This window comes from Scyliorhinus canicula, chromosome 15 (genome assembly GCF_902713615.1).
Source record: "Scyliorhinus canicula chromosome 15, sScyCan1.1, whole genome shotgun sequence".
Classification (NCBI taxonomy): Eukaryota; Metazoa; Chordata; class Chondrichthyes; order Carcharhiniformes; family Scyliorhinidae; genus Scyliorhinus; species Scyliorhinus canicula.
Genome location: NC_052160.1, coordinates 121,791,247 through 121,817,492, shown reverse-complemented (window position 1 = coordinate 121,817,492; position 26,246 = coordinate 121,791,247). Strand labels below are relative to the sequence as shown.

General features: G+C 42.5%; 1 protein-coding gene across 3 annotated transcripts in view; it reads right to left on the bottom strand.

The window, feature by feature from the left end:
• LOC119978730 (plexin-A2-like) overlaps positions 1–26,246 on the bottom strand; it is a 512,723-nt gene that overhangs the window by 299,142 nt on the left and 187,335 nt on the right. For all 3 annotated transcript variants that reach the window (XM_038820560.1, XM_038820562.1, XM_038820561.1), the window contains one exon: positions 621–755. In XM_038820560.1, coding sequence (XP_038676488.1) covers positions 621–755 — 135 coding nt within the window. The remainder of the gene's footprint in view (positions 1–620; positions 756–26,246) is intronic.

Below are 26,246 nucleotides of genomic sequence, written 5' to 3'. Positions count from 1 at the left end.
TGGCTGTTGCTGCTACTGTCCTCGCAGTTGCTGCCCTCAGCTCCCTAAGTCTTTGCAATCTTTCACACAACCTCTCTGCTTAAAACACCTCACTTCTTTCCTTCAGGAAAAGCTTGGTCCACAATACATGGGAGCAGGCGTGATGAATGGAATGATGATCTTATGCCCACATCCTGTCTGCCACAGGAGGAGGAGGTGCACAACACTATAGAAGAGGATGGGTCAATTGGGGAGGTTGGAGGATATATCCCACAGGGTTTCTCCACATCTTACCCTCTTTTGCTTCCCCTTCTTACAACAATCTCACCCTACACAAGCATCAAGTTTAGATGCATTTGAGCAGCCATTCATCTGCCTTGCCCCCAACTCGCACGCACTGCAGCACTAATTCTGCTCTAATTAATATTCTGGGTTGACAGCCTCGTTCTGCAGTATTTCATTAGACCATTCTCAATAATTCCTTCATAAGTGTCTTTAATGTCAGGCCTGTTACCAGATGCGCAATCAATAGCTGTCAGTCGCATATGATTATAGTGTGCAATTAGCAACTGCAAAAACTGCAGCGAAATCGTTCCTAGATAATCTCTGCATAGGGGAATACTAGTCCACCAATCACTTACTTGTCGTTCCGATATGACATACAAGTACTGTTGATCTGTCGAGAAACCCATATCCCTGAGAATCATTCGTCCATCCACCATCACATGGACCGTCTCATAGTGACCACCACCATTGGGTGGACCATCGACACGAATCTGTTTGAAAACAAGCAAGAAATTTTATTAATTATGCGCATGCATCGTCACAGCCAAGGCATACATTGAGCATATTCTTAGCAGGAAAAATCTGATTAGACCATTCGAAAATCAAGTTTTCAAATTTACACATCTATTTAGCTTTCACATTTGTGGACCAAATTGAAGCGTTTTCTTCTCTGGAAATGTTCTGTTTAAATACAATTTCCTCCCTTTACTTCTCCTTCCCCGAAGATGGTGACTAACTCCCAGAAATCCGAAAAATAAGCTAAAATAATTAATCCACAGTAATTCGCCCAAATTGCCATTCTTCATTTATAAACCTTGACCATGATTGTTGGAGAGCTATATAACCAAGATCAAGAGATGTCAAAAGGCGGGGGAAAAGAGCGAGTATGAGAGCGAGTGTGAGAGGGAGATCTCATTCTTATTCCTCTCCGAGCTATAGTCAATGCTTCTAAAAAAAAAAAGTTTTGCTTTTAGCTTGTACTTTGTTCTGGATTCATTCACAAATGGAAACAGTGTGCTCACTATTAAACTCTAGTTGGTCTAACGTGGCCGGTCTGGAACAATCAACATCCTTCATTTTGATCATCACAAGCAATGCGTGGAATTAAAGTCATTAATATCTGCAATTGCACAAAGAAGTTAAACCAAATTTACAAATATTAGAAATTATGTTTTATTTCAAGATGAGCAGAACTTTATTTCTTAATCCACATTAAATAGAATGCAGAATATAAGCAGGTTATAATCTTCGAGCAGCAAAAGGATAGGTTGGATGCACTACAAAAATTAATGTTACATAGGAGAGAACCTTTTCGTGGGCAAATCATTTTACAGATTTCGTAAACAGAATTGTTTTTTCCAAATCTGTAATGAGATGCTAATTTGATGTATCCATTAAATAAGAATTTGCAGCTGAAGAGGTTAGAATTACCTGGAATTAATACAACGGGCAAGGTGAGCACAATGTTTACCAAACTGGTTGATGTATAAACACTCACTTATATTTACTGAATAGCTGTCACGAAGACAGCAATTGCTGTCTAACACAAAATGATGATTGAAGCTTTAAATATGTATTCCTCTGTTCTTCCAATGTTATAAACTTCTCGCATACTGAAATGTTTTTGGTTATATGATTCTTTATAGCAAAAGAGAATGGAAATTTACCGACTGCACTAACAGAAAGATTGCATTCTGGAAAATACTGGAATTCTAACCAGCTAAGTACTAACCAGTGTGTTTGCACGGTACAAGGCAAACACCTAAATTCACCAAGGATCTGACAGAAACAATCGCAAACGTTGCATATAGCCACTCGTTACTGTAGAATGAATTCAATTACCTGAATAAACCCTGTACAGCTCATTGATAGGCAATAAATGAAGGTACCTTGATGTGACTTAACACATCTTTACATGAGAAGGTACATTCATTATCTATCAAGTATTAATGATGGCATTCATCAAATCAAAAGAATCAAACGGTAATTTCTGTGGAAGATTTCTTCAAAGAGGTCGGATCAATGGCAACTGCAAACCGTTGTGTACTGTGCTGGGGAATGGATCAAAAGAGGAATAAGGTGGCCTTTCTGCTAGATCACTTTTCTACCAGGGAAGATGGGGAGTTAGATATGGTTAAATGTTTCTACATTAATCAATTAATTTCCCTCTGGCCACTTACACAATTAAAAAACTGTTTTGTGAGTGGATGATACTGACCTGATATAGCATTGCAATATATCTTCAGTCAATGAAGGTTTGCAACATGTTTCAAGTAGAAAAATCACCCAACAATTTGTCACCATTGATAGTATTTTGAAAAAAGAAAATCATTTTATGTTAAACTATTAATTACAGTTTTCTTGCACACTAATTATAAAATCCAAAATCAACAATTCCATCTTGTCAAGTAATCATTTCTTAGCCTAGTGTGCGAACTTTAGTTGAACTGATGAATAATCCCCTGGAATCCGTGAATAATCACTGGCACTAAATGATTATACTCCTATTTTTTTTAAAAATCAAATTAGCTACAGAATTTTACCTTCCTTTTGTGAATATATTCTCCAGAGCATTCTAGCAATATGCATGAGTCTTACAATTCTACTGTGTAATAAGAGGCTTAACAATCTGCTCACAAAAGCAAATTAAGATCTTACGTCAACCGTTTGAAACCGTTCACAAATTGATACTTTCTGCATAGGAACAATTGCAATCACCTTTCTCAATGCAATATTGATTGAGGAATAAAATGTGAAGTGAATGCTTTATTGGTATCTTCTATTCGCACCCACCCACAGTAGATTTATCCAGCAGGCTGACAGGAAAATCAACTAAACAGGAAGATATAGCCACAGCTATTAATGGTGAGTTGCAAATGGAATTTATGGCACAAAGTGTGTATTAAGTTAAATTACCAATGCAAATATATTATGCCACAAATAAACTTCACAACAAAATGGTCAAGAGTGACAGGAGTAATTTCTAAATTGCTATTGTGGATTTAATTATTTTCTAGGATAATTAGGGCTAGTGACAGACTTTTGAGTCTGTGCTCCTGTGCCAAGTAATTTCAGGCTCAGTGAAGGAACACAAAATAACTAAGGCCATGCATCTACAGTCAACATGGCTCAGTGTTAGTACTCTCATCTCGGGGGCAGAAGATCAAGAGTTAAATGTTCCGTCCCAGAAACTTTAGCACAAAATAATACGGATGTTACATGGTCAGTGACCACCCTCTTTTTGCTGTTGTATCATGATTTTTTTTGTTAAATAACCTACTCTGAGCACCACCCTATTACAGACCTTCACCTTTGTTTCTCCTGCCCCTTCCCTTCCACTCAGTTAAAATCTTTTATGTTTCCTCGGAACTTAAGGAAGAAAGAAAGGTCTTCAATCTGAAAGATTAACTCTTCCCACAAATGCTGCTCGAACTTAGTTTCTTAGTAGAAACATAGATAATAAGGGCAAGAGTAGGCCATTCTGCTCTTCGAGCCTGCTCCGCCATTCATTATGATCATGGCTCAGTAACATGTTTTCCCCCATATCATTTGATCCCTTTAGCCCCAAGAGGTTTATCTAACTCCTTCTTGTAAACATACAATGTTCTGACCTCAACTGTTGTCTGTGGTAGTTAAATCCACAGGCTCACCACTCTCAGGGTGAAGAAATCTACACACATCTTGGTCCTAAATAGCTTACCCTGTATCCTTAGACTGTGTACCCTGTTTCTGGACCCCCCTATCATCGTGAACATCCTTCCTGCATCTACCCGGTCTCATCCTATTATAATTTTATAGGTTTCTATGGTTTTATGGGTTCCACATAACCCCTTATTTTTCAAAACTCCAGAGAAGATATCCTAACCGACTCAATCTCTCCTGATATGACAGTCCCACCATTCCTGGAATCAGTCTGGTAAACCTTCACTGCACTCCCTCCATAGCAAGATCATCCTTCCTCAGATAAGGAGCTCAAAACTGCACACAAAGGGCAAAATCAACCAATCGCGTTGCACCCGAAAAGCAACACGTCCGGTAGGTGCCGGGTGATCCCACTTCTGGATCTACCCGTCTTGTCACGTCTCGCGAGATCTAATGTGGCCCCCCCATGTGAATCCCCACCCATAGTGGTCGGGATCACTTCCTGGCAAAGCTGCATACTGGTGTGAGGCAATGCGTTCCCGAGATCTACCTCCCTCTCCTTGGGAGACCTCGGGCGAGTATCATTCAGCGCTGCTCTCCACAGATGGGGACCAGACAGAACGGCACTCGTAGGGGTCTTCCAGGGGATTGTCCCCTCTGGGAATGGTGATATCCTGGCACTGCCGGTGCCACCTGTGCACCCTGGCACTGATGGCCTGGCACCACCACCTGGGTGCCAGCCTCGCACTGCCCAGGTTACCCAATGGCACTGCCAGGGTGCCAATCTGGCATTTGTTTGGCCAGTGGTGATCAGGCTGAGGGAATGCCCTGCAAGGTGCATGTGGGGGGGTACCTCTTAGAGTGAGTTGGGGGTTTGGGGATCGCGCCAGGGCTCAAGAGATCAGGACGCCATTTAGTTGTGGTGAGCGGAGCTCCTCAGTTCAGAAAACGGAACTAAGTGGGCCTTATCGGGGTGCACCCTGCTGACGTCCCCGATCTATCCCGATGGGCATTAGATAGCAGGGTGTTTCTCGGCACTCCGAGCACCGGGAAACACCGGGCTAATCTCGCACACTACGGGCTCTGCCCTCATTCGGGTAGATCCCGCCTCAATTTCAGATTTCCAGCCTCCACAGTATTTGGATTCTGCAAAGCAATTGCTCCAGTAACCTTGGCAATGTTTAAGCCTCAATCTGCACCATTAAGATTGGATTGTCTGGTCATTCATTTCATTGTTGTTTGAAGGACTTCCCTGTGGGCATTCGTTGCCATATTTTCCTACAAATCAACAGTGACTACATTTAATAAGTAATCTATTGGCTATGAAGACCTTTGGGACACTTTATATATGCGATTTGCCACATCAGATGCCTGTTGAATGAGCTGTCCAATTAGTTGTATCCCTTTGTTCTCCCCCCAGTACCTTGTAAAATGTTCCCTTTCAAGTATTGATTCAATTCCCTGTTAAAAGTCTTTTAAGTAACACTTTCAAATTTATCAGAACTCACCACGTAAACGTACTCTCCCTCATGTCGCCTCTTTTTTTGTCAATTACCTGGAATCTGTGCCCTGCGGTTACCAACCTTTCTGCCACTGGAACGGTTTCACCGTATTTACGGTTCAAAAAATCCTTCATGATTCTGAATACCTCAGTCAGATCTCCTCTTAACCTTCTCTGCTCTTTAATCTCTCCACATAACTGATGTCCTAAATTTCTGTTATCTTTCTAGTAAATCTCCAATGTAGCCTTTGCAAGGTTTTGCCATTCTTGCTAAACGTTCTGCTGCCCAGATTTACCCTCAATAGCCTAGCCGGTGCCTAACCAGACCCGTATAAAGGTTTAGCATTGCTTCTCATTTTTGTAATCCATGTAGCTATTTATTAAGGAAGGGAACTCGTACGCCTTTTTAACAGCCTTCTCAACTTGTTCTGTCACCTTCGAAGATTTGTGTGTGTACATCCGCAGGCCTCTGTTCACTTACCTCCTTTACAACAATTTAGCACAATATTGATAACAACCCAGCTGAAGCACAAAGGAGGGTGCTTAGGGGTCTGTTAGAAAAAATATAAGTGCACTCATCTGGCACCCAAACTTTGGCTGTAAACTGCAGCCACACGGAACAAAACGGAGTTGGACCTAATCGACTCACTTGCAAAGAATCGTGTGGGTCTTCTTCCAAATTTGCTTTACAGGCACGGCCAGTGAAAGTGTACTGTACAGCACAAACCATCACACTGCTGAGAGATTCTGCACAAGCTCCAATTCAATTTTGCAGTTATGATAACACCAGTTCATTTTTTTGGTCGTCAGCAACCCTCTTCACACCGACCCTGATCGATCCTCCTCCTCCTCCGCCACTTCCCGACAAGCCTTCGCTGATCTATACTCTATATCAAACTATGACTTTATTACAGTTTTCCAGAAGCTGCAATCATAGTCTCAAAGTTCATCTCAGGTCAATTACTCGAGATGTCTAACCACCTCCCATCATATGCAGAAACAAACACAGCTGTTATGTGCAATTTAGGACGTTAAGAACAATTACATTACCTTATGAAAGTCAATGGCCACATGCTTTTTAACTCAAACTGGAAACTGTTGCACGTTTTACTTGAGTGTTACGCGTTTTATTGGAGTGTATTAACACGCCTCCGTTTAAAGGCCGTGTGCTTAACACTACTATGGCTCTGATTATGTAATTCTGCTCAGGAGTCGCCAGGTGCCGTATTTAGACACCTCACAAGTACATCAAGGTCAGGTTCAAAGTAATAAATCTGTACACCGATTAGTAAGTTCAAACGATTGATATTTATTATAACAAATATAATAAATACACATGCATACGCTAAAGAGACTACGTTACTTCGAAACTAAACGACTAAAATACTTATCTAGACAGGAACAGGCAAGGTCAGGGAGCGAGGCCTTCGTCCCGTTCTTGGTCTGCAACTCTCAGGGTCTTAAAATCGTCAGGGTCTAGCAAAGTCTGGATCACGTAGCGATCGTTGTGGTGACACTTACTGTTCGATGGCTGGTGGCTCAACGGCTGGTGATGGAACTGGAGTCAGGATGCGATGTATCAGCAAAGCGATGAAAACAGCAGAGAGCCGGAGCCAAAACAACAGACCGGACCATGTGCGGGGTCTACTTTTATAGGTCCCCCAAAGTCCGTGCCTCTTCGGGGCGGTTCTCTACCTGCTGTGTATCGATTGGGCCTTCTCCCAATCGATATTTTCCAAACCCCCAATCTGAGGGTCGCTTCTCGATGGGTGGGGCGGTCTCTATGGTTCTTTGTGATGGATACTTATGGTGCCGTTTCGTCTGGGCGTCTACTCAAAAGTATCCATTCATACCTAAATGTTTCTATTGTGTGGGCCTGGATCTGGATCACCTCATTACTATGTAAATCGTTGATGCCATTTACACCTTTAGCTGAGATTCTGTACCTGGCCACAAACTGGTTTCTGTACGTGCAGAATGCTAATTATCCTTCTGCAAACTGCTTGTCCTTGCTAAGACTGTTTTCTCCCTGCAGCCTTAGCAGTTCTCCATTTTGTAGCCCAGTGTCCATCTTAGGTGGCTACAAAACATACAATAAAACAGGAGAAAACCACAGACCCAGTTAGGAACGGTTCCCCCGATTTGGACAAAAAGATGCTGCTTCCCATTAAAATTTGAAGAGCGAAATTGTAAATGTCAGCCTGACATCAACATCAAACATCAGACCTTCAAAAACAAGGGGCAACTTTGCATCCAGCCTTTAGGCAAGGTTCAAGTTCACACTTCACAAGGTCTCTAAACCAATAATAACAATCTCCCTTTGGGAGAAGGGGGGAGGGAGAAAAGAAGGATGATGGCGAGTTTCTTTACAATTGAGCTTGTCTGAGCTCATACATGCTCGGACATTGGAGCCAGCTGGATCCAAATAGGTGCTAAGTAAGCTCATACTCAAGACATAATCGAATATTCAAAGCAGATCCTTCATATTCCAGGACACTGTTGATAATGGGCAAGCCAGTTTGGCTCATTGATGTGGTCCAGAGAGGTTGATTTTTTTTTCCTTCCAGGTCAACAAGTATGTTTTTCCAACAAGATATTAGACAAGAGAAAGGTACCAATATCAGCTTTAGCTTAAGTATCGTTCATGATTAACATCTGCAATAACCTTCCCCCAGAATGGCTGAGTTTATCATTCTCAGTGTAGCATTGTCTTTTAAAACTTTGCATATTTACTTGCTTAACATAACAAATCTTGGCTAAATTAACTAGTTAGGTAATGTATTTTGCAGTAGATAAATATTGGCTTCAGGATACACTTGGTGCTCTGCAGGAGAGGAGATACACGTTGCAATGGAAGCTCCAAAAATAATCCTTTCCTGCATTTTAAAACACCATTTGGAATATATATTGAAATGCTCCTTGAAAAAAAAGGCATTTGAAACTCTTGTGTTGCAGACCACTGCCTACCTGGCCTAGAGTTTGAGTCATCCAACATGAGAAATGACATTGGTTAATTGACGTGGCACAGTGGTAAGCAGTATTACCTCACAGAGCCAGAGACCTGGGTTCAATTCCAGCCTTGGGGCTGACTGTGTGGAGTTTGCACGTCCTCCCAGTGTGTGCGTGGGTTTCCTCCGGGTGCTCCGGTTTCCTTCCACAGTCCAAAGATGTGCAGGTTAGGTGGATTGGCCATGCTAAATTGCCCCTCAATGCCCAAAAGCTTAGGTGGGGTAACTGGGTTACGGGGATAGGTAGGGTGCTCTTTCAGAGGGCCGGTGCAGACTCGATGGCCGAATGGTTTCCTTCAGCACTGTTGGGATTCCATTCTATGAACAGCATTTTACACTTAATATTAACAGAGAAATCCTGATGTAATCATCATCAGACTTAAACCTTTTCCTGGCAGTAACATCTTTGTCCTATCAATCAGCTGCTTTGAGAGGCCTGCGGACTATATTAAAAACCTTCTGTCCCACCAGTTTGGGCCCTGACATCACTGCAGTGAAGTACTTAAGCCACTTAAAGAGTTAAAATCAAAGCAATCAATAATTCAACAGGGGAGATACACAAAACACAAGACTGGTCTGTCTACAGAAACAATAAAGTTGGTTAAAGTTAATGCCGAGCACAGACGGGAATTGCATTCCAAACAATGCCGAGGACTGGAAGCTGCATGATCTGGCCTCTGCAGATGGTCGTGGATATCTAAATGGTTCAGGGCACAATTAACACTACACTATGGGTAGGCTAAATTCATCTTCTACTTTCTTTAATCCAGCACGCATTGTCTTCATTAATATATATTTGGATGTGTCATGGCCACCATCATCAATCTATATTTAAAAAAATGAATCCATCTATCACAGTTCTTCAATTTGATTTATCCATTAGCTGGAGCCAACAATGATGCCCTGAAGTCAATCATGAATCCCTGTTTTCTGTCATATGATTGTGCATGTGTCAATTCCTTACAAAATGGTTAATACATACATCGGATGTTTGATTTTAGTTGGGTCACTTAAAACCCCACATCCTGCAGCAAATTAATTTCATCAACAGAAAGATCCAATTTCTTGTCCAGATTTTTTTTTTTCCAAACTATAACTTGCAGTCAAAATAAGCTTCATGTTTCTTTTTGACAAACGAAAAGACTTTTCAATCCTGTGGACATTAACACATTGCATTACTGAAACAGGAATCAAATATCCTACCATGTCTCCTGATAACACACAATACGCAGCACATCACAGTGACCACAGTGGGTTTTTTAATAATTTTATGCAGATGGAGAAATTAATTGAATTGCCCTCTTATGTACCAACTCGAGATTGGTCCCACCATCTGACAGCAAATTGTCATTGTTATTATGCGAGCAATTTGGTGGAAAATGCAAAACAATTTCAATAGAAATCCAGCAGAATAAGAGGTTTAAGGTTCTGCCAGGTCTGAAAATTTGGTTATGTCGGCCTCCAGTCAGAGGGCAACCATCATCACTTTCCACATCTGGGAGAAATGATGGGAGAGGACAGATAGACTGGAGGCATTCTGGTCCAGGTTGAGAGTTAGAAAATGTGAGCTGCTGCTTTGATTTACCTCACTCTAGCTTGGTGATGATGCAGGAGTATTATCCGACTTGATGCTTAACATGTCCAGTCACTGCAGACACCATGGGCAGGATTCTCCTTTTGTGGGACTACATCCCCACGCCGGTGGGAAAACCAGCACGAACCACTCCGGCATTAACAGCCCCTGAAAGTGCAGATTTTGCAGCACTTCCGGGGGCTAGGTGGACTCTGGAGGGGTTGGCGCCGTGCCAGCTGGCGCCGAAGGGACTACCCGAGTAGCGCATGCGCCGAAGGGGTGGTGTGATCTCGCGCATGCGCGGAACTGCTGGCGTATTCTGGCACATGCGCAGGGGCTTGTCTTCTCCGTGCCCACCATGGCGGAGCAGTACAGGGGCCGGCACGGAAGGAAGGAGTGCCCCCAAGGCACAGGCCCGCCCGCAGATCGGTGGGCCCCGATCGCGGCAGGGGGTCAGAGAATACCACTGCATGTATCAGCAAAATTAAAACAGTGCTAAACCTTAGTACGAGTCACAGTATGCCAAACTAAAATTCTAATGGAATAATACCTCGAGCGTCACTGACCAAGTCAGGACTGAAGTCAGATATTCAACCTTTGAAGGCAGCTTAGAGAAGGACCATGAATTTGACCATCACCCATCTAATGCCTGACTTGTGAAAGACTGGAGAAATGTGGAGTTGTTAGATTTTAGAACAAGGGACTGAAGAGCTCAAGTGGAAATTTCATGAAGATCGTAAGACAGTAGCTTCAGTAAATTTGAAACATTACATCAACATTAAGAAAGGTGGGGGTTGACGGGAGGAAAATTTGGGATGGATGTCACAGAATTCCAACAGTGCAGTAGGAGGCCATTTGGCCTATCGAGGCGACACTGCCCCCTCCCCACCCCCCAAATGAGCACCCCACCAAGGCCCATCCCCATTCCTGTAACCCCACCTAACCTTTTGGACACTACGGGCAATTTAGCATGAGAACTCCACCCATCTGGCACATCTTTGGGCATCATGTCAAAAAGTTCAAGATCCTCATTTGAATAATCGAGAAACATTTGCGTCGGGAAGTGAAGGCACGAAGAGGAATTATTTAACAGTTTGGTACTGTACAAGTATAAGTTTCTATTAATGTATTCATTCCAATTATGCCAAGTTGACAGTTAGAAAAATTGGTCTTTACGAAAAAGATTTACTTGCAACACTTTAGCCGTCATGGAATAAAGAAGTGAAGTAAAGGAAAATCAGTATATACTTTAACTACAGAGAACATGACTCCTTCACTCCATTAGTATATGTTTCCCCACAATAGACATTTCAACACACACAACAGGCTTCACAAAATGACACACTTTGTCCTGAAGAGTTCCCCCCTGGATGAGCAGTGATTTTGTTGCAATATCGGATCCACAGGGACTCTGCCGCCAGCTTATTTCACCTGTGACATACAACAGCCTTTGGTGACAACTGCTCCCACCTGGACTGGTTATCAACTCCAGTCTCGAGAGGAAACAGACCTTTTTCTCATCCAATCCATTCCCGTCATTAAATCAGCTATTAGAAGCTTATCGCCATGGCAACAATCTTTGAGGCACATCTATTAAACGTCTGGCTTTAATCTAATTAATCCTCCCAGGCCCATGGTAGCAATTTGGCACAAAGTCGATTGATATGACAGACATTCCGTATTCCAGTGAGTCCACACAGTGTTATTAACAGACATGTTTGCAGTATATTTCTTTGCTATTCACCCTTATAAATATATCTGTGGGAATGCCAAAGAAATGGTACTACACATCAAAATCATCGCGAACTAGGAAAATAGGTGCACCGTTCTTAAAGGTATGGTCAAGTATTTTGTTTTTGAAATCTGGATTATTATGTGGTGCCCTCTCACCTGAGATAGGACTGGCTTTTGGTCTCTTGGAGTCAACCAATATGGGGAGAGGGAAAGTGGAGCTACAGCAGAGGGTCAGCCATGATCACCATGATCACACTGAATGGTGGAGGAGGTGGGAGAGTGTGGTTTACTGGAAATATCATGGATTAGTAATGCAGAGGCCCAGGCTAAAAACCCTGGGGACAGCGGTTCAAATTCCACCACAAAGGCGGACGGAAATTCAATTCAATTAAAAATATCTGGTGGCCAAGAAAATATCATGGACTGTAGTGAAAAAGAATCTGGTTCAAAACTGATATCTTTTAGGGAAGGATCTCGGTCTTCCTCACCTAGTCTGGCCTTCCCGAGACTCCAGGTTCGGAGCAAGATGGTCGCCTCTGAACTTGACCGGCAAGCCACACCGTTCAACAGCAGTTAGAGATGGGACAACAAATACTGGTCTTGCCAGTGATGCCACATCCAACGAAACAAGAAGAAATAGGCTCAAGGGTTCTATATGGTCTACTCCTGGTCTTGCTTCTTGTGTCCTGGCATAAATGAGGCTGTTGTAGTGCTCCAAAACTGGTTGGTGGGAGGGCAGAGTGGGGTCGGGTGGGACAGCAGCTTGCAGGTGCAGCGAGTAATTAGAAAAGCAAAGTAATATTGTCTTTTATTGCAAGGGGATGGACCATAAAAGTATCTGGAGACCGCACCTAGAGTACAGTTTTGGTTTTCATACTTAAGGGACACACTTGCATTGGAAACAGTTCAGAGAAGGCTCACCCGGCCGATTGCTACACCTGTTGGGAGTTTAGAAAGTGACCTTGTTGAAACATAAAAGATTCTGAGGGGGCTTGACAAGGTACATGCTTGTGGATGTTTGCTCTTGTGGAGGAATCTCGAAAGTAGAGGGTCACATTTTAAAAATAAGGGATCTCCCATTTAAGATGGAGATGAGGAATTTCTTCTTTGCCAGTCGTTAGGTCTTTGGCATTCTCTTCTCCAGGGAGCATTGGAGGCTGGGTCACTGAATATATTTCAGGCTGAGTTGGACAGACCTTAGATCTGCAAAGGAGTCCAGGGTGAAACGGGACAGGGAGAAGGAGGCCATTCAGCCCGTTGAGTCTGCACCGACCCTTCAAATGATCACTCACCCGGGTCTCCAGCTCAGAATATCTGTCTTGGCTGGCTGGCTACTGGAAATTTGCATTCATGACAAGGGGAGGGGAGAGAGAGAGAGAGAGTGTGTGTGTGTGTGTGTGTGTGTGTGGGGGGGGGGGGGGGGGGGGGGGGGTTGTTTTCAAGGTAAAAATGCACCCTCACATTTTTCTGTATATTTTGAATCAGTTGGGTATGTCCCTAATTCAAGGATAAAACTCCATAAAATCTAATAATTACCAAGACTCATTATAGTTGTCCTCCTCCCCAATGCAAGCTACTTTAACATAGTGGCAATCATGTTGCAATCAAAAATAGATTGCAGGGACTGCATCTAACAAGCAACCTTCTAAGTCAAGAAAGGAGGAGAATGTGTCTTCAGCAAATCCAAGTTACTGGAATGGCAAGCTCAGAATTACTAATACGTTGCACTATAACCACCTTGAAATTAATGGGCTTGCAGCACAATGGAGTAGTTATTTACAGTGATAGCCTACTTAACATTTTCTGTATTAACAGGCCATGTTTACAAGAAGTAGTTGGTCAATATTGTAAAATCTGCCGGGCTAAAAGGTTCAGGTTTAATTAATTAGGATTTATATGTATACCCTATCCCTCTACAAACAGGGGGATGAGTTACGAGGAGAGAATTGCACAGTATCTGAGCAGGGCCACGGTAAAGCTGCCCGACAGGTTATAAGAATCAAAGGTCTGATAGGTTTACATTAAAAAGGGTGGTTATGCCAAAGGTGCAACGTTTGAAGTTGCTCCTTGACCCTGGTATACCGGGAGTATTTACTGTACATCAGCTAGCTGACAACATAATGCATTGTAAGGTCAAGTACTCAAGAAATAATCTCCAACAGTGATTACAGATAGTTCCTGGTTGTAGAAGAGAGAACCTCTCATTTAACCGTTTCTAGCACGGTAAGAAGCAACTGTGCTTAATTGTTGCAAAATAAAAATTCCTGTTATAACTGCTAAATGATCAATGAATTTCGAAACCACCTAAAATACTACAGCTACATTCCCAACCAATTGTACGAGATGGATGGACAAAAGAAATAGCAGGAGTAAGCTTTAAGATCCTTTGAGCTGCTCTGCAATTCAGTATGATCACGGTTAAACCTCTGCATCAACTCTACTTTCTTACCCTATCCCTGGGAGCCAGTATTGCCCAAAAATCTTTCAATCGCAGCTTTGAATATACTGGTCGCCTAAGCATTCACAATGCTCTGATGTAGAGAATTCCAAAGACTCAAACCCTCAAGTGAAGAAATCTCGCATCTCAGTTTTAAACAGGCAATTCCTTATTCTGAGACTATCGCGAGCTTTAGACTCTCCAAACAGGGAAATACCCTCTCTGTATCCACCCATCAAGTTTGGTTCCAATTAAAAGGTCACCAATCTGAAACATTAGCTTAGTTTCTCTCCAGCCAGCCTACCAAGCATTTCCTCATTTCATTGCAACCACCTTAGTCTAATCTATCTATAACTTCTCTAGTTTCCCATTATTGTACCACTATTCCAGTGGAATTTTTATTCTTCAAGGAAACAAACTCAGTGACAATTATAAATTATTTCTGAAAAGGTTTGCCATTGTTTATATCTTTTAAATTAATTTCTCAATCTACCTCCACCAACACAACCCTTGTACCTCCATAATTGACTAGATCCTGATTCTAAACCTAGCCATATCACTCTCAAACTTGATAAGAATGTCCATCATATAATAATCCTTCTTCCCTTGATTTTTGTTTATGATAAAGATTACTAATCAACCCATTACACAACACCGGGCCTGATAATGTCTCTTCCTCCTATTTCACGCTTCTAAGTGACTTATACTAACGTGAAGTTCCGTTCACTCCATGATGGAATCCCGTTTCATGGTCAGTCACCTCCTCTTGCTGATGCTTCACAAGAGAGGCCACTCTTCACATGTGCACCATTGTAATGAATGTCACCCACTATTGCTACACAATGGTCAAGGCGGGGAGGCCTGGCTGAGTTTTGCTCTTCCTAGCCCGAGGTGCTGTGGCAAAATATAGTGCCCCTGCTGTGCCAGCTAATTCAGCATAGAACAAGCATGCATAATGGTGCCATTATGTTACAGACACTTGCAGAAGCTGTAGCCTGAAGTGATGGATTCCTGCTCCACTGGTAGCAATAGTTAGCAGCCTGCAGTCACCACTTTACTGTGCAGTTACTGGACCCAAGTTTGCTATAATAGTGCCATCAAAGGCAACTGCAGAATAAAATATCTGCTAAAATATATGCAACACCCATTCCATTGTAATTCTGAAACAGCAGGGCTTCCTATAAAAGAAACCAAATCCATTTTCTGAAATCAATTATAATTGGAGAAATGTACAAAGCCAGAAAATACGCACATTGCGCTGAACACTAACACTAGGGGCTTTTCATAGTTTTTGTTTATAAAACAAACTGATGCCTCTATGAAAGTACATCACCTGAGCACTGAAAGTGTTCAGCAGCCTTATTTAGATAATTGTCTAAAACACCCACATTATTATTTTTTTTTAAAAAGGCAGTAGTGGAACATTTCCATCCGGCACAACAAGCTTGTGCCAGGAGCACAGGTACAACGTCCTGTTACACATACACACTTCACAGCACAAACTATACCACAGGCATGAGTACTGGTTACCAAAAGGTGACCAAACATACTGTAGCCGGTTTACCGAACAATACAGACATTGCTGGATACTCTTAGAACTTCAGGTATTTAATATGAACATTAAAAAGAAAAATATTTAGCATTTCTCTAGCACCATGCATATTCACAAGATGCCCCAAAATGCTAAAGAATCCACTGTTTGTCAATGTGCAGTCATTGTTTTCATGCACACCAAATACAGTAGCCAATTTTGTGCACAGCAGGATTCCACAAACATCAATGCAATTGTGGGACCTTTTTACCATGACCCGAACAGGCAGCAAATGCCCGCCTTTTAACATGGCATCTCAAAGATGCCAACTCCTCTTGCGGGCACATTTTCAGTACTACTCTAGTTATAATAATAATAATAATAATAATAATAACTTGTCACATGTAGGCTTCAATGAATATACTGTGAAAAGCTGCAGTAGCCACATTCCAGCGCCTGTTTGGGGAGGCCGGTATGGGAATTGAACCCGCGCTGCTTGCATTGTTCTGCATTACAAGCCAGCTGTTCAGCCACTGTGCTAAACCAGTCCCTAATGTGCAAGTTTCAAGGCCGGGCTTTAAGTCATTGGCAGAAAGTTCACAGGTTCAGTTAGCTCGATGGCTAGCTTGCGGGGGGTTTATAATAATACCAAAAGCACAGGTCCGATTCCAGTTCTGGCTGAGGTGGACTTGGGAACTGCCTCCATACCTTGTTCCGTAGAATGGAAGGCAATGGAAAATCATCCCTGGCGCGAACTGCCGAGAAAATGGCTCAGGATGAAGCATCGTCACAAAACGAGTAAGGACCAGCCTTCGAGCAGAGCACTAATGAATGAAACGAGCACAAACAATGACCTCCCCCCAAGCTGACACAAAGGCTGGGGTTTTCCTCTCCCTCAACAGTGGGCTCCCACACAGCAGATCTGGCAAGCCAATCAACTGTCAATTGACGTCGGAGGGACTAGAAAATCCCGCCGGCGGAGACACCGGAAAATTCTAGACAAAGAGTCAAAGAGCACAGACAAAGGCCGAGTTTGTGTTGGCAATTTTTCTTTTTTAAAAAGCAGCTCTTCTCTTTGAATGAAGCATTACTCCTGCAGTTTCAAATTGACAAGGACAGGCAGACTGTAAATAACTTGAAAAAAAATACTAATTTTGAACGTTGATTAAATCAAAGTGAACCCTCGACACTTAACTCCGAATATAATCTAACCTGCTCGGTGGATTTGGGTTGAATCTCTTTTGTATTTCACCCTCCATTGAAATGAGTGGATATTAAAATGGAGCGGGATGTGTAATGGGAATCCAGACCCACCCCCTATTTTCATCAGTCAGCATGGTTTCTGATTTGGGCTGGAGTTAATCCGGATAAAGAAATGAACCACCCTTCAATCAGGATCCATTCTCCTCATTTCTGCTGTGCACTCCTCTAACTGAATCAGTTTTTAAAACTTTGGTTCAATCAAATTTATTGCACCTGACAGTATTATTGGTCAGTCTCCAAAACCCTTTTTATATTGGTCTCTGCAGCAGTTCTCTTAAATAACCACATTCATTTATTCCAGACTCTTATGAGGTTAGCATCATTGTAGCCTTCTTAATAGAACAGAAGCAGCAGAGCAGCTCTGAAGCACAGAAAAAGCCAGAGGACAAATTTTGTGCTGTGACGTACATTTCTGTCCTGTCACAAAGCATCACCATTACCTTACCGGCTTTTATGTTGCCAGGCAACAGCAAGAGGTTAGTGGGATGTCAACAGTACGCAGAGCAAAACCAGCACAAATCCTGTGCCTCTTCAGGTGAATCAATTAATAAACTCTGCACAAGCAAAATTGTTTTTCCACAAAAGAATATGAATGATCCATTAATGAAGCCATTTACAATGCGGTAAAACAATAGGAGGGTGGTGAGTGCAGAGTAATGCCGGGGTAGGGCAGGGGGTGGTGTGCCAGAATCATTAGTCAAACATCCAAAATGAGGCAACATCCGAGTCACGGGAGTGTACTGTGATCTCCAACCAGGGAGAGGTTGCAAGTCAAACTCTACTTTTAGGTTTCATTTTCCAACAGCTTTATCTCAAGTGCATTTGCAATACTAACAAGGTTATTGTCTCTGTCCCCAGGCTAAACAGTGCCAAAAGAGATGACAGACCAACTGTCAGTGCTGCCAACTACAGACAATTATTAGAATCAAGGTGCACAATTATAATTTGTTAGAATCTATTGCAGCCGTCCAATTATTCCACACAAATATTGTTGGCCATCATCCATTAATAAGTTCCATATTGTTCAGCTCAGTGCAGTCGAGCAATGCAAAAGGTTTGCTTTGGAAATATTCTGAAAGGCATAATTGCAAATTATTCCTCAACACTTCTGCAAAGGCAAGGAACGCAATTTCTTGAGACGCATCTTGCCCACAAGACTCGATTGAGAAGCTTGCGGAAGTGGTGGAGAAAGATCGGAATTCAAAGGATCTGCTATTTGATGCGTCTGCACCAAGGAACTCGAGCTAGACTGAAGATCGAGTTGGTCGAATGTGGACTCCTCCAAGAAACGGTGGGTGTATATAGAAGGAATAGTTTCAATTGTTCTCCAAGCCAACTATGTAACTGGAAATATTGGTTATTCCAAATCACCGGATAGTATTAACAGCGAGTGTGCGGGGACTGGTTTCATTGGGAATTCCCGAGCAGCACCATAATGGTTTGGGATAGAAACGGCCAAAACAAGTTCATTGAGAAATTGTTACAAGTTTAGATATTCTGTCTGGTGAAACAGAGCTAGTGTCTGTTTGGCGGTGTGACTTTCTTCCCTCGAGAGTCTGACCCATATTTTCCAAAAATTAACAGTACGATAATGGGAACCCAACACATAGAATGTGTCTCACGACAATCTGAACCAGATATTACAGTTTTTCTTTAAAAAAAGGAGGCACCCACATTTTTCCAAACGTTTTGAAAGCGAACTGAGAATATATTTGGCAAAAGTGGATTCACTAAATTCCTAAACATACAGATAAGCTTCTTTCAATCATTATAACTTTCCTTTGTGTATTGCAGCTTCCTGATATACCTACAATTATCAAGGGAGGACAAGGTTTTCATAACAGATCATCAGAGTTGTACCAAAGCAAAGATACCTCTCATTTATTATTACATAAATACTGTGGATGGAGGGTAGGAGAGAAGTATGTTATATTGCAAACATTCCAACTACAGACGTTATAGTAATTATTCAGGCTTGCCTTTAGAAATTGAAGAGTCACGCGCGGAGCAGGTGCCAAGGCAAATTGAGTGTATACATATTTCACCCTGTTGTCTTGTATTTGAGTTAAATGGGTACTGTACTCAGTACTGAGATGAAGTGATTCAAACACAGACTGACAGCTTGGTGCAGAGTGCAGTTGAACAGCGAGTGCTGCTGCCTAGAATGATGTAATGCTCATATCTAGCAGGGGCAAAGATTAAATGCCAAATTAAATTAGAAATATTTCAAGTTTTGAACTCCTATTGGAGAACCACTGTGTTGGCTCAGGCACGTATAATGACTGAAAGATGAATTTGAAAATTATCCCTAAAGCTGGAAGAGTTATTTTAAAATGTACGTGTTATCTTATTGCAAGTCTCGCATAAAGTGACTCAAAAAGATTTTTACGTTTAATTAAAATGATGCGCACACTAACTGCTCTCGTGTCCTTCGAGGGCTGTGCTACGACAAGGCTTTGCCGATCCCACCTTGTAAATGGTCTGTTCATTGGCAGTGTGCATTCTTACATATTCAACACTCAAAACCTATTGAAAAATGATTGCAGATGTTCCATATAGAACATCTGCATAATTTGAAAGCTACAAAGGAAATTCAGAACCAGAGAACGCTTTAATGAGCAGTGAAGAAAAATGGTTTTCAATGGACCCTTTTGTCTTTGGTCTGCTGCAGAATGGGAGTCACAAAATTAAAGCTGCAACACCCATTTGTCAATTTCATAACCTACGATTTAACTAATCAGTGCTGCCTTTGTTCTGGGATAGAATTAGAAGTGGAACAATCAGTCGATAGATTGTTACAATCAAATTTATATTGGTGGGGTGGAATTGCCAGGGTAGTCCAATTTCAGAAACTCAAAACAGATGCCTTAGTGTAAAAAAAATGAGGAGAGGAAGGTTGTGCAGTGCTACTGGTCTGAGAGCAATAGCTGTGGAGTTCAGCTTGCATGCAGCAAAGTGCTCTGGAATTGAACGTTGAATTATATTCCCGGAGCTCCACACCTTGATAGTAATTTTTTGCAATGTTTTGAGAGCATGGGTGGGGGCGTCCACATTGCTGGCATTAAAAAAAGTAATGCTGGAGTTCACATAATGAATGCCCAGGAGATTCAACCACATTTGACAAGCTGGCTGGATAACCCAAAGGATTAAACCTCCTTTTGGTGTCAAGCACAAGTTGTATTGAGCTGGCCTTTCCAAGAGGGCTATTGTCTGTTGTTGCAGTTCTACATTTAACAATTGCCCAATTCTTATTTTAAAACAATATGCAGAGAGGCAGGGGTGCTGTTATCTTTCAATTTTCAACATATCTCAGAGGAAGAACTACAAGTTATACACCCACTGCATTTCAAAGTCTGATCTCATTTTACAAACATCGCTCAGGACACTTATATGCATATTATGCTCATTTGAGACTGCATAAGACATAGGAGAAGAAGTAGGCCATTTGGCCCTTGCAGTCTGCTCCACCATTCAGTCAGTTCATGACTGTCCTGATGTGATAATTCTCAACTCCACTTTCCCGCCTGATCACACAAACACTTACTGATAAAAAAATCTGTCCATCTCAGCCTTTGAACATACGGTCCAGCTCTCTGCGGTGAAGAATTCCAGAATCACTACCCTTTGCGAGAAGAAATTCCCCAGCTCGGTCTCACTCGGAGATTATGTCCTCTGGTCCTAGAGTGTCCCAGAGGAAACAAACTCTCAGCATCTTCCCTATCAAGCCCCCTGAGAATCTCAATAAGGTCGCCTCTAATTCCTTCAAACTCCAATGAGTACAGGCCCAACCTACTCAACCTTGCCTCATAAGAAAATCTCTCCAAATTCCAGGATCAACCTTGTGAACCTTCTCTGGACTGCCTCCAACCCCAGAATATCTTTCCTTAGATAAGTCCCATTAGTCAGTGAGAACAGGTGAGTGCTTAAAAGCAAATTACTGTTGTTGCTGGAATTTGAAACAAAAACAGAAAGTGCTGGAAAATCTCAGCAGGTCTGACAGCAACTGTGGAGAGAGAAGCGAGCTAATGTTTCGAGTCTGGATGAGTCTTTGGCAGAGCTCGAGTTTGGTTGAGAGAATTCCCTAAATCTTATTATTTCTGAACAGTAGCATTACAATTACTCCAGAATACAAGTCTGGATTTCTCATTACTGTACGCTGTACATACCATCTTCATCACTATATGCTCTAGAGAGCCAACACATTGGAAGTTACGGATCTATCTTAGTGATCAGAAGCTGTGAGGAACTATGAAACTACAGTAACTTCATGCCCTTCAATTTAATTGGTAAGGTGCACAGTGAGGTGCTGTTTTCATGAATCTATTAGCAGAACGGTACATCTGCATTTAATCTCACATCTGCCCTCGGCTGAATTTGCTGTAACATTTGCACAAAACATAATAAAAAGCGCCATCAGAATCATCTTTATTTAGACAGAAAATGGTCGGTCATTAAACTTATAATGCAGCTATCAATCAACCTTCCACTGTGCAATTTGCTGAAAACTCCTACCTCATATTAACCATTTAAAAAGAGACTGGTTCCACTGCAAAATAAATCCATTCTATATTTGCAGTAAAATCTGCCTTTCATTCAGGAGTTAGTCCAGACATTAATAGCGAGATGTCATGTTCATAATTCAGGTGTTAAAATCCTTCCAGCTTTGCCGCAGAACAGCTTTGGACCTACTGAGGTAGATAGACTACGGATACTTGTTCTCTTAAAATGTGCCCCGTTTTTAACCTGAAACTTGTGCTAAGTCTGAAATTAGCAATGTAGTTCAAACGTTATATTGGCATATTCCTCAGCAGATGTTCTCAAGTTGGACAGGGCAAGTGGAACATGGTCCATAATTTACCATTGTTGATCCATGATTTCTTTCCTACTTCTGTGGGTCAAAACCAATTCCAAATGATTTCCCTCCTGAGGGATAGGATCAGCAAGATCTTTTCTAGGTTAGGAGATTCATGTAAATAAAATTCACTCCAGATCCAAATGACCACCGACAAGTCATCAAACTTAAATTAAAAATCACTTGGTCCCAACTTTGAAAATGTCTAACAATTGTGAGGTTACAAGATTTTTCTGTTTTGGGACAGTCTCTTTAATTTTGGGAAGAATGAAGGGGATTATGTGTCCTGAAGTCTACCTGACAACAAAGCCTGGCTGGTTTGGCTGTTACCAATTAAGGAGGCCCAGGTCATTTTAATGGCAAAAAGGCACAAGAGATTTACAGCTGGAGACAATGGTAGCAGCCTGTGTGTTCACAGTTTTAAAAAATAATAATCTTTCTTGTCACACGTAGGCTTACATTAACACTGCAATGAAATTACTGTGAAAATCCCTTAGTTGCCTGTTCAGGGACACAGGGGAAGAATTCAGAATGTCCAATTCACCTAACAAGCACATCCTTTGGGACTTCTGGGAGGAAACCGGAGCACCCGGAGGAAACCCACACAGGCACAGGGAGAACGTGCAGACTCCACACAGGCTGTGGTCCAAACCGGAAATCAAACCTGGGACCCTGGTGCTGTGAAGCAACAGTGCTAACCACTGTGCTACCGTCCCGTCCATTCATTGACTGGGAGACTCCAAGTCCTAGTAAAGTATTGAGCATATCTGATTGTAAGTAGTTGTACTTTCCATTTACTTCAAAGGTAAAAGGGGGTTGGGGGTCTCCAGGATAGCTAATCAGCATGTCTACCTGGATACAACGCCCATGTGGGTCATACTGCCACAGTGATGGGAAGGGCATAGAGGAAGTCACTGTGATGTTGGGCTACAGGCTTTCCTAAAATATCACTTGAATACTACCGACAAGTTGGTTGGTCGGCCGGATCTGGGAAAAGGAGAGCGGTTGTAAGCAGCAAGACAGTTTTCACCATACAGCATAAAGGTAGGAACATGCATTCAGAAAGACCAAATTTGTGGGGAGTTAAAACAAGACTGAAAGCTTTACCTGGCTTTAGCTGGAGGAAGAAGTCTGCAGAAAAACTGGCACCATGAAAAACAGCTCTGGAGTTAAAAGTTTTCAGGAGAGGAAAGTAAAAGATCAGAAGTAAAGCCTCAGGACAGGAGAATAATTTGGATCAATTCTGAAAGAATTGAATTCCTACTTAAAATATACCCGTTTAGTGGATTCGTTTTGACTGCGCTGAAAGTCAAATGGGAGAAATTGTGTTCTGTGGTTTAAAGTAGATGGTGCTACAAATATAGTGTTCAATCAAGAATGATTTTAATTTTGTGTTACAGCAAAAGTTTTAAAAAGTGAAATACTGTCATGTTATCCATTCAGCCATTAACTGGGAGTTCAATTTTCTTTTAATTATCGGTCTCCATGGGGATTGTAACAAATGGCAGAAACGCTTCATCTGCCAACAGATCAGAAATGAATTTAACAAAACTAACCAGAAATAAACTGGCTTGGAGTTCAGTTTGGAGTTACCCAAAAGTTTATACATGCAACAACAAATACCATGGTAGCATCATCTTCCAAACATCAACACAGATTTGCCTTTCTCCTCCGTGTCACCGTTCCACCTGAGCTTGGCTGCTGGTGCATCAAATCAGATTTCTCTCTCTAATGGCCCTGATGGAGCACTAGGGAAAGAACCGTTAGGTCACTACATGCCATAGGTAGGAATTCTCAGGAGAAGAGGAAGTCTCATGAGAGTATTCAGAGGTTACGTGGAGTGGGGGTTGGGATCAAATTATTTGGGTTGGAGGAAGAACGGTGCCATGTTGAAATGATGAGGGTAAAGGAAAACTCTCCAGTATGAGATTGAAATGTAGCAGAGTTGGATGTTCACAATAGCCCTGAGCTAGTTTTTGTGTGGTGTGTGTTCTGGTGTACTGATACGATGTTTGAGTAACAGTGGATGGTAGGAATGGGAGAGTGACTGCTAACTCTGGGATTAAATGACAGTTTGTTGAAAGCAAAATGCTTCTTTGTTTTTCCTTCTTTATTGTCCACATTAGGGATCAGCCCTTATGAGGTGGGGCGCACGGGGCTCAATGACTCCCTTATAGGTGAGTTGGGACATTGGTGGTGGTGTGGGGGATGGGGGGGCTGGAGGTCACAGCAGGGTTGTACTTTTAAATGGCACCCTGATGGGACTGAGTGCGGCCTCAGCGGACGTTCCTCATCAAGGCCCTGAAAAGAAGCAGAGACCCATTTAATCACGAGGTCATTCTCGGCTCTGCCAGTGCCGGGAAACACCCAGCTGAACACGCGCAACATTGGATTCTGGGCACGCACGATTCAACTAATTGGGAACAGAGTCCCATGGTGAGCGCCTTTGGCCACATGTTTCCCGGTGGTCACACCACCAACGAACACATGGCTTTACAACATTACTCACAGTGTAGAAAGGGCCTCAGCGGGGAACATTATGTACACCGAGGAGATCCACTCACTGGAACTGCTCAGTGTAGCGAGAGATTGGAACGCCATTTTTAAATGGCGACCTGATCTTGGAGGCCCCTGAAGCCACCCTGACCACCCTCAAGACCGAACGCACTATGAGATGGTTCATCCCACCCCCCTGCAACACCCATGCCAATCTCGTGGATGCAGAACATGCCAGCTTGGCATCTGGACAGTGCCAACCTGGCAGTGCTGCCAGGGCACCTAAACAGTGCCAGGCTGGCACTTCCAGGGTGTTAGGCTAGCACCAGAAGTGCCAGGGTACCAGTCTGCACAATAGGCATGCAGCTGGTAGCCTCCAAAACCCTGGGAAACCTCCATGATTGCCAGTTCCAAACGGCGCTCACCCGAGGTCACCAAGCCCAAGGGGATAAATCTCAAAGCCTCGGGTACGTCGGAAATCTGCATTTTAAAGTGAGACTAGCTGTCACAATGAAGGGGGGGGGGGGGAAAGAGAGAGATGATTTACATTGGAACGTCTCGCTAAATCGCGTTAGATCTCGTGAGGCACAGCGAGTCGGGTAGATCCCGGGAGCGGGGGTCTCCCGGTTTTTAATTGACCATGCTGCCCCGCGGTGAGCTGACTTTCAGGCGCAGCGTGGCAATTGGATCATGTCCTCTGTTTCATTTCCATTAAATTGCGCCCCTAATCATTCATAAGGGTCGTGAAAATATATTGGATTGCATTTTTAATATAAGCTTTCAATATTGTACAGTGAAATGTAAGTCCACATCACCTAGAAATGTGGTGTTCTTTGTGTTGCTTCTTTAGGATGGTTGGCGTAGTATGCCACAAAGAACATAAGAACATAAGAACTAGGAGCAGGAGTAGGCCATCTGGCCCCTCGAGCCTGCTCCGCCATTCAATTAGATCATGGCTGATCTTTTGTGGACTCAGCTCCACTTTCCAGCCCGAACGACCACAGTATAGCTTTTACTTCAACAAAGCTATGATTTTATTTACACTACTAAACTGGGTTCCGACACTTAGTCCTTTTAGAATACAAAATTGATCAATGACATCTAACTACACTCACCTACTGCTAATCTCACTAACTGGTATAACCATAATCTAACCTTCTCACACTAACTGCTCTGATGACCTTCATTAGCTGTCTCCTGCTTGCAACTCCTCCCCCAAGGACAAGCATCACTGCTTTATATAGTAGTATCTGCAGCTCACTCTAGTGACTATTCTTGGTACTACATTAACCCTTGTAATGCTGATAAGGAACTCCTCTGAAAATGCACCAGGAAATTTGTGCTTTCAACATTTTGATTTTCTTTCTGGACAGTTTGTTAAACATCCTTGTTTAATTGTGGGGCCCCTTTGTCTGTTATTTCTGCAGCAATTTGCTTTCTGTTACAGATTAGAAATTTATATTCCCTATTGCTTGACTATTTTAATTCACATTTTCTCCTCTCTCCTTAATGTGTATGTAACTGGAATGCAGCACATGATACTGAAATTCACTTAATGTAGTTGTGGAATCTAGAGCCATTCAATAAAGCCATGGGCTCGCAATAGCTGCATATTAACAAAAAATAACTGCCCATTATTCATTAAAATCCAATCGGCAGATGATTCCATTGCCATCTTTTTAAACCCTTTATAGATTTTAAATGTTTCACTTCCCCTGCAGTTCACCTAAGTGAACACGAGGTCCAAATGTGCTTTTCCCAGTGTTATAAACCAGCTCTGGATGGTGGCAGGGCTGGGGCAAGCAGTGGATGGTGAGCACTTCGAGCTGCCTGAAGGCCACCTACAAGACGACCTGTCTGAACCGAAAGGAAACAGGTCCTTCTACTTAAACAAAAAGCGTCATATCGGAATAATTGTAAGACATTGCCGTTTACAAATCTTTGC